Source organism: Crinia signifera, chromosome 3, assembly GCF_055691185.1.
Source record: "Crinia signifera chromosome 3, ASM5569118v1, whole genome shotgun sequence".
Taxonomy (NCBI): domain Eukaryota; kingdom Metazoa; phylum Chordata; class Amphibia; order Anura; family Myobatrachidae; genus Crinia; species Crinia signifera.
The window spans coordinates 226,545,185-226,564,318 of NC_139219.1; the positions used below are offsets into that span (position 1 = coordinate 226,545,185).

The window sequence follows — 19,134 nt, forward strand, 5'->3', positions numbered from 1 at the left end:
AATTTCCAAGTCTCTGGCGCAATACTTGAAAACGGTGAGTCTAAAGATCTTCAGAAGTCTTCACAGTTCTCAAGGGAATTTCTCAAAAGATAAAGAAAGGAGATATCAGTAATGATACTGACTGATCTAATATCACAGATGGATCACAAGGAGAAGATGGATAGATGGGCGTACCCCACTCACGGTAAGTAGGTCTGTGTATAGGCACGTAGCGGTTTCTTGTCTTTATCTCTCCTTCTTTCTTCCTTTTTTCTTTTTTCTCTTTTTTCTTCTGATTTTCTTCTTTTTTCCTTATTTTCTTAAACCGGGAGTTTTTCCACTCAGTGAGTTATGTGGAAAATGTGGGAGTAAAGAATCAGGTTAGTGCGTTGACCAAAAATTTCTCTAAACACCCCGTGCAGATAGGAAGTGGTGATGATCGTACCTTACTCACCCAAAAGAAGAGCAAGATACTTATATAAAGGTATCTTTGTAAGATGTAACTTATATTATCCAAAGGAAAAACATGGGAGTGCGTACAGCACTTACGTGGCTGTATGGTAAGTGTCCACCCATAGCGTGTACTTGACTTGGGATATGGTTCCGATATCACCGTCGGGACCAATTTTTCTCAATTGGAGTGTACATGAGTGAATGAAAATAATAGAATATTAATAAGTGAAATTTATCTAATATCTTATTGCCTCTATATAAAGAGGGTAGATAAAGGGTGTTTTGTGCTTTCAGGATAGATAGAGGTACTGGTGTCGTACCGTGACTCACACTGTGATGTGTGGAGAGATTCCCAGAAAGGTTTCTTTAGAGAGGGAGGATTTCACCACTTATAGTGTTCATATGTATTAATCACATATATACCCCAGATTTATTCAGTGAATTGGAGATATGTGTACCAAAACTTACAATGAAGTAAGTATTTTACCACCTATAGCGGTTTCTTTTGCTCAGGATGGAGTTCCCCAAAGTATTCTTAGCCAAAAGGAGCTTTTTTTTCTTTTTAAAAAGTTCTTTATTGTACATAGGAAAAAATGTATAAAAAATCCTCCATCCCAACAATGGAAGGATCAGGTACAAGTCCCAAATATAGCAGCAAGATGTCCACAGTAGTCCCAGAAAAAATATACACAAAAATAAAAAAAATGTTAAAAAGTTAAAAAATACATACAGTAAGTCCAAAATTGTCCGGAAATGGATGAAGAAGGTGATGGCTGCTCACTCTCCACAGAACTAGTCTAATGACTAGTTCTGTGGAGAGTGAGCAGCCATCACCTTCTTCATCCATTTCCGGACAATTTTGGACTTACTGTATGTATTTTTTAACTTTTTAACATTTTTTTATTTTTTTGTATATTTTTTCTGGGACTACTGTGGACATCTTGCTGCTATATTTGGGACTTGTACCTGATCCTTCCATTGTTGGGATGGAGGATTTTTTATACATTTTTTCCTATGTACAATAAAGAACTTTTTAAAAAGAAAAAAAGCTCCTTTTGGCTAAGAATACTTTGCGGAACTCCATCCTGAGCAAAAGAAACCGCTATAGGTGGTAAAATACTTACTTCATTGTAAGTTTTGGTACGCATATCTCCAATTCACTGAATAAATCTGGGGTATATATGTGATTAATACATATGAACACTATAAGCGGTGAAATCCTCCCTCTCTAAAGAAACCTTTCTGGGAATCTCTCCACACATCACAGTGTGAGTCACAGTACAACACCAGTACCTCTATCTATCCTGAAAGCACAAAACACCCTTTACCTACCCTCTTTATATAGAGGCAATAAGATATTAGATAAATTTCACTTATTAATATTCTATTATTTTCATTCACTCATGTACACTCCAATTGAGAAAAATTGGTCCCGACGGTGATATCGGAACCAAATCCCAAGTCAAGTACACGCTACAGGTGGACACTTACCATACAGCCACGTAAGTGCGGTACGCACTCCCATGTTTTTCCTTTGGATAATATAAGTTACATCTTACAAAGATACCTTTATATAAGTATCTTGCTCTTCTTTTGGGTGAGTAAGGTACGATCATCACCACTTCATATCTGCACGGGGTGTTTAGAGAAATTTTTGGTCAACGCTCTAACCTGATTCTTTACTCCCACATTTTCCACATAACTCACTGAGTGGAAAAACTCCCGGTTTAAGAAAATAAGGAAAAAAGAAGAAAATCAGAAGAAAAAAGAGAAAAAAAGAAAAAAGGAAGAAAGAAGGAGAGATAAAGACAAGAAACCGCTACGTGCCTATACACAGACCTACTTACCGTGAGTGGGGTACGCCCATCTATCCATCTTCTCCTTGTGATCCATCTGTGATATTAGATCAGTCAGTATCATTACTGATATCTCCTTTCTTTATCTTTTGAGAAATTCCCTTGAGAACTGGGAAGATTCTGAAGATCTTTAGACTCACCGTTTTCAAGTATTGCGCCAGAGACTTGGAAATTCCCTATGTTGTATGTTTGAAGATGGGTGTAATAACTACCCTTATAGCTGCTTTTTTTTTTTTTACGTCCAGAGAGGAAAAATTGGATGCACTTGGATGATGGGGCCAAACAGACATGTCATTAGGCCTTTAGGCCTTGCTCACAGCACAGAGAAACATCCATGATTTGTAGTGAGGGGGCAGAGCCTAATGATTCAGGACATTTAGCCTCGCTCCTTCACACAGCCCTGTTATTATCCCAGTATCCTGCTCAGCATCACTAGGAAGCAGACAGGATGTGGGAGAGCATATTTTGAGGCTGGGGAGTGCTGCCCCAAAAATCATAAGTCTGTTGTAAATCCAGTTCTACCACTGGTTCCTTTTTGCAGGGCACTGTTAATAATTCTTGCTGTCTTTTTAATTTAAATAATATGCAAATTCTTAGATAATATTCTTAAATAATATAGGGTCAATGCAAGTGCATGGGAATTTAAAGCCCCACCATATACAAAGTCACTCCCTGTGGCTTGCCAACACTACTCCCACAGCCTAAGACCCAGCAGAATTGCTCAGACTGTTATGTTTGCTTTTATTAGCTTTCTCATCTCTCCTACACTGTCAGCACAATTCAGCAGTGAACAGGAAACTAATGCTATTAGCTTCTATTATTTGCTGAGGGGCTGCCAAGGCTGAGAGTGGGAGAATAAAACTAGCTGCTATCACCTGGAAATGGTCCAATGGGTAATGAAGAAACCTTCTATATTTCCCAGAAGGAGTTTGTCAGAATTCCAGAGATACCCGTGAATAATTCTATTTTATCAATTGGAATTAGCACAACTGGCATGGAATCTAACACATCGGGGGTTGTCAATTGGGACCCAGTTAGGATTCAGTGTGCCTGATACACAGGACTGGTCCACTGAGGCACAGGTGAAATCCACAGTTGTCCCCACTGCCTGTGGGCCCCAACCCCTCAGACTGTGCACTTGCATTATACTGTATAACTTGTTACTCTATTATTGGATCAGTTACCTGGTAGAGCAGGAAAATGGATGAACATGGCTACTTGGTTGGATTCTATAGAAGCTACACCAAGAAACCCCTCCTGCCAATCAAATTTAGTGATTGTGTTCACATATTTATATGGGCCGAGCCACCATAGGATCCATGTTGTCTGCAGGTTATGTCCTCTGTAATGGTTGACCAAGTCTCTTAAGCATGGGTCCCTACTGCTAAATTCCGCCTGTGGGCCCTTCATGCTCCTGTTCGGCACTGCTGATACAGAGGCCACAACCCCAAACAAGTGCAGAAGACCTGGTACAAAGGACTGATGTAAATATTCCAAGTGATAAAATATAAGTGTAGGAATAACCATAGTCAGATTCGGGAGGTAATGCATTGCACAAAATGGGAGGTCAGAACAAATTGGGTTGAAAAATGTCTAATCAGTCAGACAGGAGAGTCTGTGATGGTGATGGAAACTAGGTGATGGAAACTAGGGAAATTACCGAATACTCTGGTAACGTCATGGTCCCAAAGGGATGCTTATATAGATTGGCTCATTCGTATTTGCGACAGCTCTGGCATCAGTGGTCAAATGATGCCAGAGAATAAATCCATGTGTCTGTCCCTGGTCAGGCTGGAGTCACACACTTCTCCCTGTGCTTTCTACAGGCTATGGAGGAATGTTTACTGCACATAATACAGAATAAAAGCTTTATTAAACATAGAAACCCAGTGACCTCCTCCTCTCTAGCCCCACTTCCCCTTCTGGGTGCAAGGAGGAGGAGGAGGCGGAGCCTGCTCCACAGCAGCATCAGCAGCCAGGTAAGAGAGGAGGGGGAGCTGCTGGGGACCCGCTGCCATAACCAGGCACATCGCAAAAGACAGCTCTTAACGCAAGAGCTATTCTTTGCGATAATTAGCGCATATGTTAGTGCATATTCGATAATTATCTATGTGGTAGCCAGCGATGTGCGGTGGACTGGGGCTGTGGATGTTAGTGCATCCTGCCCTCAATCTATTATCTATTCTCTTCTATAAGGTCTAGATAAATGATAAGTAGAACCTGATTGGTTGCTATGGGCAATATCCCCACTCCTGTAAACTCACAGTTTAATAAATATACCCCTAAGAAGTTTTTTAATGAAAACGTGTGGGAGGTAATTCTGTAAAATAAGTGCTACTTTATCAGAGTAAGAGTGTCCTTTGAATTCTTACAACGTGGTTCTGGAGTTACAGTATCCTGGTATGCAGTGTGCATAGTTTACCAGGGAAACATTGCCAGCAAGTTGGAATATCTCGCTTGCCACACTGCATGCCAATAGAGACATTCATTTGGCTGGCAGCACATCATGGAATGTGGCCTAATATATAATATGATACAGGCATTGTTTTGGTAAAGAAATACTGAATGGTACAGTCAGGGCTTAAAGTGGTTGTGCAGAGGTGGGGGAACTCATTTCTCTATGCCACCTAATTACACCCCTCCACTCCGGCCAGGGGTAGGGTATTTGTCATCCCCCTGCAAACTAGAATGCTTTTCTGTGAGAATTACTGTGCAGGGCCAATGTGGAGGTTAAAATGGTCCACCTCACCATTAAAGGTGGTGGAACGTTCCACCCAGTTCCCTCTCACCCCTGGGTACAGTAGAGTCTGTTTATTAAAGGTAAATGCCAAGTTGCTGGTGAAAGTGCTTGGATTACCTATTTAAAAAAAAAATTGTGATGTCTTGGTATATTACTAATTATTTAATTTATGTATTTTCATATATGATGTATTCAGAAAATCCTTCATGTAGCTTTTACTGTAAGCTTCCAACATTTATAGTCAGATTGAATTTCACTTTAGTTTGTTTTAGTTTTGCTGAAATAAAAGGTAAATTGAAATGTTTTAGCATACATGCCAAATTTAATGATTTTGGCAGGTCAGTCCAATTTTGGGGACTGTTTCACTGTCCAACACACAGGCATAATTTATCCACTGTGTGTGGGGGGGCAGTTGGGAGCCCTTCTCTCACTCACTGCTCTGCTTGGGAGAGCAGCTGTGTATAGATGCTGTGTGACAGGAGAGAAGGATGGGGGCATGCCTGCATCTCATAGAGCGGTGCAGTGGCAGAAATTGGGTGTGGGCTCACAGTATGTGTCATTGGGCGGAATGGTCTAACATCCACACTCCAACTCCGCCCCCTTTGCCGCCCATCGCATACATAATTATCGGTGTCTGTACTTCGACTGTCGGGATTCCGACCGCCGGGATTTTGGCCGCATCCCTCTAGTAGTGCTGCCATAGTGTGTGTGTATAGTGGTGATTCAGGGATGTGGCAATGGATGACGGCAAGGCTTTACAGTGGTTTTTATTACAGGGAAATATTTAAATCTTTAAATTCTACACCAAGGCCGGCTTTACTTAAGCTGATGAATGAATGAGCTCCTTTGATGGTTTTAGAATGCAGAATAAGTAAGTGATAGAAATCATAAAACAAAGCTTTTATTTAAATGAGAAAATCTATGTTTTAACCCTTTGAGTGACAACATCGCTGTGAGAGATGTGCAAAATGTCCGCTAAAAATGCCAGCGTCGCTCACATTTGTTATATAACTTCAAATAAAAAAATTTGTGCAAAAATGATTATGTTTCCTTATATAATAAAGGTTATTATGAATAAATGCTTAACATTTTTACACATATTTTTCACACTTGACACTCAAAGGGTTAAGAATGGTGTCACACTACTGCCATTAATTACCTAAGGACACACTTCAGTGGAAATGCATGACACTAAGCACATTGAAGCACGTGTCAATACAGATAAAGTATGCTGGTGATGAATGGATGCAAGCGATTGTCAGTTATTGGCACGCTGGTACTAAGCTGAAATAAGGAAAGCATAATTCTGGTGTTAAGCTTTTGCGTAGTGTATAAATGAGGTCTGGGGTTGGTAATAGGATTCGGAGGATCGCTCCTAGGCTGGACAGTGTGACCTTTGTCTGTGTCCATGTGTGACCTCAGGTCACACAGGGTAGACCTAACACTGGTAAGTATCACTCCGACTTCTGCTGCAGTGATACTGATCACAGGTACAGCTGTTTTACAGACCAGTTGGCCAACACCATAGAAATATTGCTCTTGTGCTTGAGTATTTACTGGTGCAGTTTTCAGCAAGTTGGACACATGATTGGGGCCTCAAATAGGCTTCTTTGTAGCTATCTACAAATAAAATTCTGTACATTCATAAAAAGTTACAGCTATGAAATATGGCACATGACAAACAGTAGAAAATAAAACTTTGTATTACTGACTATTATCTCATTTTTTTTGTGTGTTTGCAGAAAAGTGGTGGATCTTCCAAAAAGGAAATTTGGGATTCCTATTGATCGGATTGGCATGAACCGTCTAGCTAATACTAGAGGTTAACACATTTATATAGTGAGTTACACAAATGTTTTCTGTTAACTCCTTACAACAAACAGGCAGAGCATACTTACCGACTTTTGTTTTCTCCTCTCCGGGAGAAGCCCGAGAGGAGACCCGATACTAGCATATCATGGGGGCGGGGTGGGCAGATGTCATCAAGCCCCGCCCCCATGACAGTCAACTTAATTTGCGGGTCTGTGAATTGGGGGAGGGGCAAAATGTTGCAAAAAGATGTAATTTGCGTAATTCTACCCCGTCCCCTCGCCGTGGACCCGTGAAAAACTGTAATTTTGTGCAGCATGGAAGGGGGGGGGGGGTGGGAGGGGGACCCAATTTTCGGGAGCCTCCCGCCAATTCCGTGAGGGTAGGCAAGCCTGATGTCAGAGTGATAGTCTTGTTATCACACATTATATGATAAACACTGCTCCAGCCAATTGTCTCCTGTCCTTTTCTAACACATGACAGCTGGAAACTAAGCAAAGCAGCAAGTAACAGGGTGACTCCCAACTGCCCCCCACCATGGGACGATGTTGCCCATGGGTGGGACAGTGGAAAAGTCACACACAAAACATGAATGTCCTGTGGAAATCATGACAGTTGGTAGCAGGGGTGTTAGAAGTTTTTTTTTTTGTGGGGGGACAAGATAAAATCTCAGGTCCATTGTACCCATACAGAACTTTATGGAGCAGCTGGGAGTTATTGGCCCCTCGTACACATTACACATGGTAAAGCCCCTTGTTAACATTATGCCAGGTAAAGCCCATAATACATATTATTCCAGGTAGAGTTACTTATACTCATTATGCCTAGGTACATCCCTTTTAACACATTTCGCCATGTAGAGCCACCATTAATCATTACGCCATGCAGAGTCTATTGTACACATTACACCAGGTAGAGCCCCTAAATACACATTACGCCAGGTAGAGCCTGTAAATACACATTACATCAGGTAGAGCCACCATTACACATTATGCCATGTAAATCCCCATTACACATTACACCAGGTAGATTTACCAAAGCTCAGGCTAGAGATGTGAACGAGGTCCCACCATGGAGATACCAATGCCAGAAAATGTTAAGTGTCCTCCTTCTTCCTGCATCCGTTTTTTGATACTGCTCAGGGCTCCACCTCCTGTAGACTATGTGAATCCTATAATGCATAGAGACACAGCCAGACCTGCAGCCAACAAGTAGGAGGCGCTGATCTCCACATTGCCGTTGCTGCTGCCTGTCAGACTTAGGGATGGCCCAGTAGCTTCTCAGACACACAATAGATCTTAAGGGGACCGAATGAATCGGAATGACCCCCCTAAGTTATTAACAAACCACTACGCCCATTGTATTCTTATGTATCTTATCTGTGTGAATTCCATTTGTCTTAATGTACTCTCCTCTGCTCAACGTGATTCATATGAAGCCTATCAATATCACAAGTTTCATTCAACCTTTTCCTCTGAACATCCACTGAAGCATGTAGTGCACAGCCAATATGGACTTTGGTAGGACTCCACACTGCACAAACAAGAGCAACCATTACCATACTGCTCAATTACATTGTAAGACATGGGGCCTGGCGTATAAAGCTGAGTAAATGATTGACAGACAATGGGGAGGTACCATTTTAAAATTGTGATTTAAATTTAAAATCTCTTGGTTCTCATCCTACCTCTCTAACCGCTCCTTTAGTGTTCGTTTCTCTGATTCTACCTCCTCTTCGCTACCTCTTTCAGTTGGAGTACCTCAGGGTTCAGTTTTAGGTCCCTTGCTTTTCTCAATCTATACCTCATCTCTTGGCAAACTAATCAGCTCCTTTGGATTTCAGTATCATCTGTATGCGGATGATACTCAGCTCTACCTATCCTCCCCGGACCTGTCCCCATCTGTATTGAGCCGTGTCTCTGAATGCCTTTCTGCTGTTTCATCCTGGATGTCATCTCGGCACCTCAAACTTAATATCTCAAAAACAGAATTAATTATATTTCCGCCAATAAATAGTAGTTACCAACCTGATATCTCTATCGCTGTTGAGAAGATGACAATCACTCCTACCTCTCAAGCTCGCTGCCTAGGTGTTATCCTTGACTCAGAACTTTCCTTTGTACCCCACATTCAATCTGTCTCAAAATCATGCCACATGCACCTAAAAAACATATTTAAAATTCGCCCTTACCTTACACAAGACACTGCAAAAACTCTAATCCATGCTCTCATCATCTCACGCATTGATTATTGCAATAGTCTCCTTATTGGCCTTCCCCAATACAGACTCTCACCACTACAGTCCATAATGAATGCAGCTGCAAGGCTAATCTTCCTAGCCAGACGTTCATCGTCTGCAAAGCTACTCTGTCAGTCACTTCATTGGTTACCTGTATTCTACCGTATTCAATACAAAATTCTTTTACTTACACACAAAGCCATAAACCAAACTACACCAACATACATATCCTCTCTTATCTCAAAATATCATCCAACACGACCTCTACGCTCCTCCCAAGATCTGCGTCTCTCATCCACACTCATTACCCGCTCCCATTCCCGACTGCAGGACTTTCTTCGGGCTGCACCCACTCTGTGGAATGCCCTCCCAAGCACAATAAGACTCTCCTCCAGTCTCCAAACCTATAAGCGTTCCCTGAAGACTCATCTCTTCAGGCAAGCTTATCAAATTCCAGAACCAGTCATAGAACCTTGCGTTCTGGTGGAATCGATGCAATAAAGAATACAGTATCTATCCTTATGTATCAATGCCTATTTCCCTATAGATTGTAAGCTTGCGAGCAGGGCCCTCCTACATTTTGACTGTCTGTAAATACCCTGTTTTGTTTCACTGTCTGCTATTGTAAAGCGCAACGGAATATGCTGCGCTATATAAGAAACTGTTAATAAATAAATAAAATAAATAATTTAAATAATGTAGGGGTTGATGTCACAAGCAGTGAAAAGAGTGGAGAAGTGGACCAGTGGAAAGACTTCCCATAGCAACCAATCAACATCTACCTATCATTTTATTGAATGTATTTGATAAATACTTTCATGAAGCTTATTTGTTGCTATGGGAAACATTTCCACTGGTCCTCTTCTCCACTCTATTCACAACTTGATGCATCTGCCCTGTAATCTCCATGTCTGTCACCATTTGTAGATGGAAATTGGGTTAATGAGTAGCGTCCTGAAAGGATAGATGACCTTAGCTTTATAATGGAAGTAGGAACCACATTTTGTGCTATTCATACAGCACATTTTGTAGTTAGAACATGAGGGGACATATTTTCATGACCTGTGTTTTTATTTTCTGCAGGTACTTCTTCCTGGATGATAGATGATACATTGCAGACGCCACCAAAATTCTGCTAATACCAGCCAGAGCTCCATGGCCTGATTACCGTTACAATGATTAATGAATTGACCATCTATAAATCAATTTCACATCCACTGTCAAAACAATAATAGATTCTATTCATCAGATCAGAACTTTCACAGCCAGGGTGCTCCTGGGCATCTATGAGCTACCGTGCTGCCTGGTGACCTAAACACTGTGTTTCATTATGATCAAATATCAACATATGTGATTCAATTGGAATAGAAAGTATATCCCCCATTCAATATGTATGCCATTGTAATAATGTATGTTATTGCCTGCCAATGCACTCCAGGCCCCTCTACACACAGCGCCACATTCACTCATGTATATAACAGAAGACACTTAGCTAGCTTAGATGCAGAAACACTGTTTTCATGGGGTGTGACAATGATTTTCCATTTATTTAAACACTTTTTCTAAAACAAATTTAAATTTTGCAGTAACCGAGAGACACGATAGTGAGGTACAAACTGTGGATTTTCTATTTCTAATATGAATAGTATGTGATGGTCCTCTTGTGCAGGACTGTTTTGCCTCTCTTAACTTACAGTATGTAACCCACATTTCTGATTTGCATTTGCCTCCCTGCATATTAAGTCTGTATAAATAGGACTCCTTCTAACAAAGATATGTTTCACAGCAGCTGGTGAATCAAAGGTCTAGTGGATTACTATATTAAAATTCCCATTTCTAACCCAGATGGTTGTGTGTACAAGTAGCGGTACTTGTGTATTAGCAGGGCGCCCACTAAGCTATTTGCTTAGTGGGCTATTCTGCGTAGTGAAATCCCATCATATGGCACGTTTTCTTGGCATGCTATGTGACATGACGCAATGCGATCTCACTAGTCAATTTATTCACTGCACCCTGACCGCCGATTGCATCGCATCACACACAAAATCGGTGGCTGTTTACGCTCGCCACGCTTTATAAAATCAACTCCACGCTGACTTGGATAGTGGGGGTATGAAAAGGTCGGGAAGACGCGGGGCTCGCTGCGCTCGCCACGCTTTGGGGTGGCGTGGATAGTGGGGGTGTGCATGGGTGCTTTTAAAATTAAGTACCATCACATCTCATCGCATGGGTGCTTATACAATGAAAAATCGCATCGCACCGCCAATGGCATGCGATGCGATGCAATTTTCCTACGGCGCCGTACGTAAGTAAATTGGGCGCCCTGCAAATACACAAGTACCCAAGTAGCAGAATAGGGATATGTACAGTAAGACAATCCATATAAAATACTTGCATATTGCTTATTGTCCCATATACAGGTAACCATAAAAATATTGTATTTGTCCATACAAAAGGAAATAACAGATGAAGATAACCAATCTGGTGTGCAGATATAAATACATATTCATGTGTATAAATGAAAGTATGAACATCCTATGTAATGACAGCAACTTGTGGACATGCTGCTGATAAGTCACTGTGACATGATGGGATTTATTTACTAAGATGGAAGAACTATTGAAGATGGTATGTTTCTGAGGGCAATCAATCAGATTCTATCTATAATCTTATAAAATATGCTAAACAAATAAGTAGAATTGGTTTCTGTGGGTAACATCCAATCTTCAATAGAACTTTGATGACCCTGTACGAAGTATAGAAGCTTTTATCTAGTTGCCTCAAAAAAAAAATGAAATAAGAACAGTTTCAGGAGCATCACTCGCAAGGCAGCCAACGGCTACTTTTAAGAGGATGGAAATTGTTAAGCTGGGTACAAATTAGATAACATTGCAAACAATGTGAGGTTGTCAGTGATTTCCACTGAACTCCGTGACAAACAATATATAGTAGTGCATACACTCTGAGTCAATTGGCACATTCAGGAGTATAGTGGTCATTGACTGTATCCTTAGCTTGAGCTGTCTGCATAGGCGACATCGCCGTAGAGGAGGACATTGAAGCGTGCATCATTATTTACATAGTATATACTCACTGGAAGATATACACAAAAATGTACAGTAGATCTTAGATGTCATTATCGTACATTTTGTTTAAAATATATCTAGTGCAGTGATGGCTAAACTTGACACTCCAGCTGTTGTTGAACTACACATCCCAGCATGTCCTGCTACAGTTTTACTATTTGGCCATGCTAAAACTGATGCAGGGCATGCTGGGATGTGTACTTCAACAACAGGAGTGTCAAGGTTAGCCATCACTGATCTAGTGTGTACTCACCTTTAGCCACATTACAATATTTCCGTGTGATTGGTCAGGGACTCGGGTAGGCAGTTCCTGCCAGAGTGAACATACAGTATGTTTCATGATGTGTGGTTTGGCCATTGAATATTACAATTGCTATCTAAGTTTGTGTACTCTTTAAATAATGCCTAGTTATGTTAGCAGGATGTACTTGGCAAAGAGACAAGTGCGGTCATTACTGATTACTCATTTCTAATTGTATGTAGCAGTTGGGCTTTTACTCTGGTTGTATTATTGATGTTGAATTTTCCAAACTGTGTTTCCAGTACACTTTAAATGCAGTTTATGCTCTAGAAACATAATAATACAATATTTGGGTTCACTCAGGGTGGAGTTGCGTTAAAAGATTAAATTACTAATACATTTACTTAATTATGAATTATAGATATGTAATGGAAAATATGACAAAGATCATAAGTTCCATTTTGTAACATTTTTGACAATACAAATAGATCTAATTGCCTCAAATTATGTACATATGTGTCTTATTATAACAATAATACTTTATGCACGACTTGTTCTAGATATAACAATAGGAGGCAGAACCCGGGGTGGCTAGACTTTGCATGTGGAGTGGCTGGACCACATAAACATATTACATTGATCTTTGTTTGTATGATCTATAGGGTCACTGGCTTTAATCAGCAGGAGTCAAACATGTTCATGTTTATTTTGTTGTTGTTGCTGAGCTGTTTAATCCATGACATTACTAAAACTTCTCTGAGCTTTTTATGCTTGGAAATATGGCAATGTAACTCACGGAATTCTATTTTAAACCTTTAATAATTAAAGAACAATAAGCATCTAGGAAATCTAGGATAATTTCTTACAGATTATTAGTCACTGGGATCTAAACCCAATATTAGGCCTTAAGTACAATTTGGCCACCTACAGATCCAACAGCTCAGTAGTTTGAAAGCACATCTGGATCCCATTGGGGCCCAGTAGGGTAATTGCGGGCCTCTATACACAGAGATCACAGTCACTAGCTAACAATATGTACAGCTGGCCTTTGAATCATCACCTTTGGAGGTTGGTGTAACCCACTCCATTGGGCCACATCTAATACAAATAAAAAAAACATTCCTGCACTTCCAATCTACCTGTGTAATATAATCCAAACACAGAGGGGGAAATTTACTAAGATGTGTATTCTACTTTACATGTGATGTTGTTATGGGCAACCAATCAGATCCTGTCTACTATCTTTTAAAGCAGGGGTGGCCAAACCGGTCCTCGAGATCTACCAACGGTCCACATTTTCCAGGTTACCTAGCTGGTGCACAGCTGTAGTCATTACTAACTGTCACATTTTAAAACCTGCTGCATTCATTCCTACTAGAGATCCACAGGTTGCCTGGAAATCATGCACCGTTGGTAGATCTTGAGGACAGGTTTGGTCCCCCCTGTTCTAGAGGGTGCTAAATAAATAAGAAGTAGATTCTGATTGGTTGCCCATAGCAACATCACTTGTGAAGTAGAATATACATCTTAGTAAATTTCCCCCAGAGCTTCTTATGCCCCATACACACAATTTGTTTTGGTCTATTTTTCTATACAGTTTTGCTTATATAAGCAAAATCAAAGGAAATCAAACGCATTCCCGGTGTGCTGTCCCACAGCATCGAAATCAAATAGAAAAATAGACTGTACAGGCAAGATTATATAGTACAGATCTATACTATATAGTCCAAAACTAATGCGTTTGCCTTGCCCTGTCATTTGATCACGATTGAATCTCAATTCAATCCCGATCGAATCAGGATGGAATAGCAATGCAATCGCACCGTAGATGCACCTCTAGTTCTAGATTGGCCAAGTTAGCAAGATCCCCTTTTAGCGATAAGATGATCTCTGTCAGTGGCGTAAGTTCGTCCCAGTTGCCCAGAGGCAAGATAAATATTGGCGCCCTCACACACAGCACCTAATATAAATATATTGTGTTTAAAATAAAGAGAATGCGACATCTTTGGTCCTGCTAAGAGGAGGAGTCAGCCACAGAAGGGATTTCAATGGCTTTCAATGAACTGATTCAAACTTGCAGGGGAGGAGAGGCGCCCCCTTGGGAGCAGGAGCCTGGCGGCAGATGCCTCCATTGCCTCTCAGAGTTACGCCTCTGATCTCTGTTAACATGGACCTACTGTATAGCGCATTCAGGTTTTCTAAACCTAATGAGAGCTTGTTCATAGTAAACCATAAAGAAGAGGCAAATTTATTAAAGATTCTAAAAATAAAAAAGAGGTGATGTTACTCATAGCAAGCAATCAGATTCTGTCTATCATTTTTCTATTGCATCCTATAAAATTATAGACAGAATTTGATTGGTTGGTTACATCACCTCTTTTCATTTTTATAAAGGGATACAGAGTAATACAAAAAATAATAATGAAGGGATGTGCTTCTAATAATGTATCTAAAAACACCTATAATGGGATAAAAGTAACATAACCGCCTGCGACGTTTGGCAAGTGGCATGATATTGGAGATTTACCCAATACTATATATTAAAATCAGCAATTTTCTTTAAACTCCGAAACAACCACTTGCCACAACTCAAAGGCCTTTACATATGGCCCATAGGGAATTGTGTAGCTTATTTGGTCTTCATGTTTTATTTTAATTTGCCAGGCAGCTTTTATGCATACACATCATTATCACTTCTTCCCTCTGCTCTTTTGGAGAGTAGAATTATATATGGGTTCTTCTGATATACAGTACATAACATTTCAAAACATATTTAATTACTTATTCCACATCAGGAACAAAACGTAGCTAGTTATTTTTGGTACTAATCTTTTTTAGACACTCATTTCTGCAGAATGCTAGGTGATAGATATATTATTAATGTTTAACCACTACATTTTGGTGTATGTAACAGATTTGTAGATTTGTATTTACTCCAATCCTGTAGAATGCTGTATTCCTTTGTCCTATTATATCAATGGGCGGGATGCACTAAGCCTCAAATTTGATAAAATGGAGAGTGATAAACAGCCAGCTAATCAGATCTTACCAGCCATATCACAGACTGTGTTTGAAAAATATCAGGCAGGAGCTGATTGGTTGGTTGTTTATCACTCTCCATTTTATCACTTTTGAAGCTTAGTGCATCTGGCTCAATATCTGCTATTAAGAGGGTTTTGACACTGGCACATTGCAGGACAATGTAGTTCAACCATGTAATATATGAGTAGACCACCCCCTACAGTGATATTTAGTAAACGACTGTACAGTCCTCCACTGAGAATATTAATAATTTCATATTAAAGCTGCACTACCAACTAGCAGTTGGTGGGAGTGCCGTTCATCAGGACATTTGAGACATACAGGCATGTATTCAATGCCGGTGCGAGCGGCCGGCGAGGGGGTTAAACTGCGAGGATCACAGAAAACCAGTGATCCTCGCAGTTTAACCCCCGCGCCGGCCGCTCGCACTATGCAACGTTCCGGGGGAATCCTCGCAGTCACAGAACGGCGAGGATTCCCCTAAACTGCGAGAGCCGCGGCTAGTGCAGCAAACTCGCTGTAATTAGCCTCGGCTCTCGCAGCTTTTGGAGGCACATTCGCAAATTCCCCTCGCTCAAAAAACGGAGCGAGGGGGAATTTGCGTATTAGGGGGGTCAGTTGAATACTGACAGGGTGAGCGGTGACTGCGAGCAAAAAGTCCTGCTCGCAGTCACTGCTCGCCCACGGCATTGAATATATGCCACTGACTGACTGGCCGGGTGATACTGAGGGAGTGTGGCCAAATCCAGTGTGACAACTCCCTTTCCAGAAAAAAAAAGATAAAAATATACTATACTGTGCTCAAAAGAATTCCCAGGCCCCCCACAGACCTGAGCTTGATTGAGAGGGGTGCTCTCAATCAAGCTCGGGTCTGTATCCTTGGTACTCCCCCGCCAACTCTCAGTCTGATCCTGGAAAATACATTTTCAGGTAGAATACACCAATCCTTTTTGTTCACCACTATGTCCAGGGCTGTACCTGGGAATTTAGGGGCAGATTTATTAAGCTTGGTGAAGTGATAAAGTGTCTGGTTTTTATCACTGGCCCATCAGCTCCTAACTGTGAAGTTACAGGCTTGGTTTGAAACCAGACACTTTATCACATCACAAGCTTAATAAATCTACCCCTCAGTTCCCACAGGATTCTCCACCTTCATATTACTTTAATTTATTGGCTTGTGTGTTTTCCTGTCATATATTTATATCATTGGCCAAATTTGTCTGTTTGTTTGCCTAGGAAATGACACACACCTACAATTGTATTACAGGTTGAGTATCCCTTATCCAAAATGCTTGGGACCAGGAGAATTTTGGATAATGGATTATTCCGTATTTCGGAATATTTTAATATTTCAATGATGTATCTTGAGGTATCTTGCATTTATGTTGTACATATACATCAAACACTTGAAATAAACCCAATTATATTTTATTTGTGCATAAAACAAGGTTTCGAAACATGAAACAAAGTTTGTGTACAATCTCAGGCACTGAATTTAAATGGCAAGCAATCATTGTCTTGCACATATATAATGGCAGTTACATATCATTCCCTCAGTAGTGCTGTTACAGATGTCCCCAGTAAGTTTTTAGCAAAAAAAAAAGTTTTGTTCACTTTCTGGAATGTATGGTTTTCAGAATAATTCGGATAACGGATATTCGGATACGGGATACTCAACCTGTATTTGTGAAATAAAAATAAGTAGGGCATTTGTTAAGGCAATCCATATTAGAAACTGGTCTTAACATTAAAGCAATGAATTCTTCATTTTGCAATGAGGAATGGGCAAAAACTAAATTGAAATAATTGGAAGATGGAAAAGTACAGTGCATTTTAGCATACAATTCACTTTTATGCTCAATTCAAGTAAAGTTTAAATTAATTTTCAGGTTTACCTCTACCACCTTTATGTTTTGTTCTGCCACTTCATTTATTTAGTTTATTATAAGAAGTGGTGAATCCAGGGGTGGGGCTGAAGCACAGTTCAAAATTCAAATAGTGGAGCCACAGCAACTGCTAGTGAGTCAGTATGGTAGTCAGTAGGAATGGCAGTTGATGTGGCTCCCCTATTTGATTTTTGAATTGAGCTGCTGCCCACCCTCTTGTGCCTTCCCTGATTATAAGCCTAGTATTTTTTTATATTGAATTTATTTTATTGAATGAATTCACATTACATATATCAATTACATTTGAATACCACTGCTATATCATCACAGTCATAATAATTAGAGCAGTTACTTGTTGGCAGTATAATGAATGAGCATTGTTCTCTTCATTTTCTATATGTATGTCAGATGTACTATTACACCTCTTCTGTCTTTTATTACTGTTAAACGCCACAACATATTTTCATTTGAAATAAAATGTAATCATGGGAATTGTTTTGTGTGTGTGTTTGTGTCCTTTTTCATGTATTTCTTAAACTAGAAAATAGTGGTCTGCTTACTCTTACTTCACACAATCAGTATAGGCATAGAAGTAGTTTGTTGCTAAACCACAAGGAGACCACACAAGACCCACATATTGCTCTGTTCTCTTTAATCTTTTTATTTTCAGTAGAAATGTAGAACACATGTAACTATTGTTCTTAAAAAAGACATCCAAAACCTACCTTTCAATGGTCTTTTTGACAATTTTGAAGACAAGTACAAGGGTTTCAGGGGGGGGGGGGGGGGCAGGGACACAGGCAGCACAACCTGCCCCAGGGAGAGCTGTCAGGGGCTCTGTGGAGGCCGATTTGGCCAAAAAACTGTGAATCTGTGTTCTGCATCACAAAAGAAGCCAATGTTAAAGGGTAATTTCATTCAAGGTTGGACTGACCAACAGAGGTGGGCACCAGGGCCGGATTAAGGGGGTGGGTCACAGGGGGTCAGTACCCCTGGGACCCCTCTATCTAGGGGCCCCCTGTGGTTGGCATGTATTTTTTTTAGCTAAAGGTTTTGTGCATGGGAGTGGGGTAGTACTGCAGCTTCACCTATCTGCCAATGTGACAATCCCCCCCCCCCCCCCACACCTGCAGTTACTCATTGACCAAGGTTATACTGCCTTTACTCTGTGTTTTGACAGTGTAATATTCTCCCGTGCAGTTTGCGACCAGTAATAAAGTGGGAGGGAGCCCCCTTTTTAAAGTGCCCTAGGCCCCCCGAAGTCTTAATCCGGCCTTGGTGGGTACCACTGCTTGAAAGCACACCTCTTTCTCTAGGGTTACATTTCAAGACTGTGCACTTATATAAGTATACATATGTTACATTACATTGCACATGACTATGGTGTATTTTCTGCAATTCATTGTTGTTATTAATCTGATACATTATCATGCATGCACTTGCAGTATTAATCAAGGGGCCTAGACAATGATGTAATGGTTGGCCAAGCCTCTATGATGGCTAGCAACACCAACTTAGCATGGGCCCCTAACACTGCATTGCCCTGGTGTGCCGCAAATGCCCCAGTCTGATTCCATCCATCAATAATATATGTAATAAAGCTCATAATGCAAATACAGTACATGATAATAATGATTATGTACATATATCTCAAGATGTATACTTGCAGATATGGATGCTGTGTCCTAGATTGCTGGTTGGATCACTAGAGCTGCTTGTAATAGACGCTTCCTGCTGCATTACAAGGAAGAAGCAGTAATAGCAACTCCGACTGCACCTGAATGACCCCCTGAAGCTGGGTAC

General features: G+C 40.6%; 1 protein-coding gene across 1 annotated transcript in view; it reads left to right on the forward strand.

Annotated features, from left to right (window-relative positions):
- The window catches only part of OSTN (osteocrin), a 30,013-nt gene extending 17,694 nt beyond the window's left edge, over nucleotides 1-12,319 (forward strand). The window contains exons 3-4 of the mRNA XM_083174737.1: nucleotides 6,771-6,867; nucleotides 10,160-12,319. Coding sequence (XP_083030863.1) covers nucleotides 6,771-6,855 — 85 coding nt within the window. The 3' untranslated portion in view covers nucleotides 6,856-6,867; nucleotides 10,160-12,319. The remainder of the gene's footprint in view (nucleotides 1-6,770; nucleotides 6,868-10,159) is intronic.
- The last annotated feature ends 6,815 nt before the right edge of the window (nucleotides 12,320-19,134 follow it).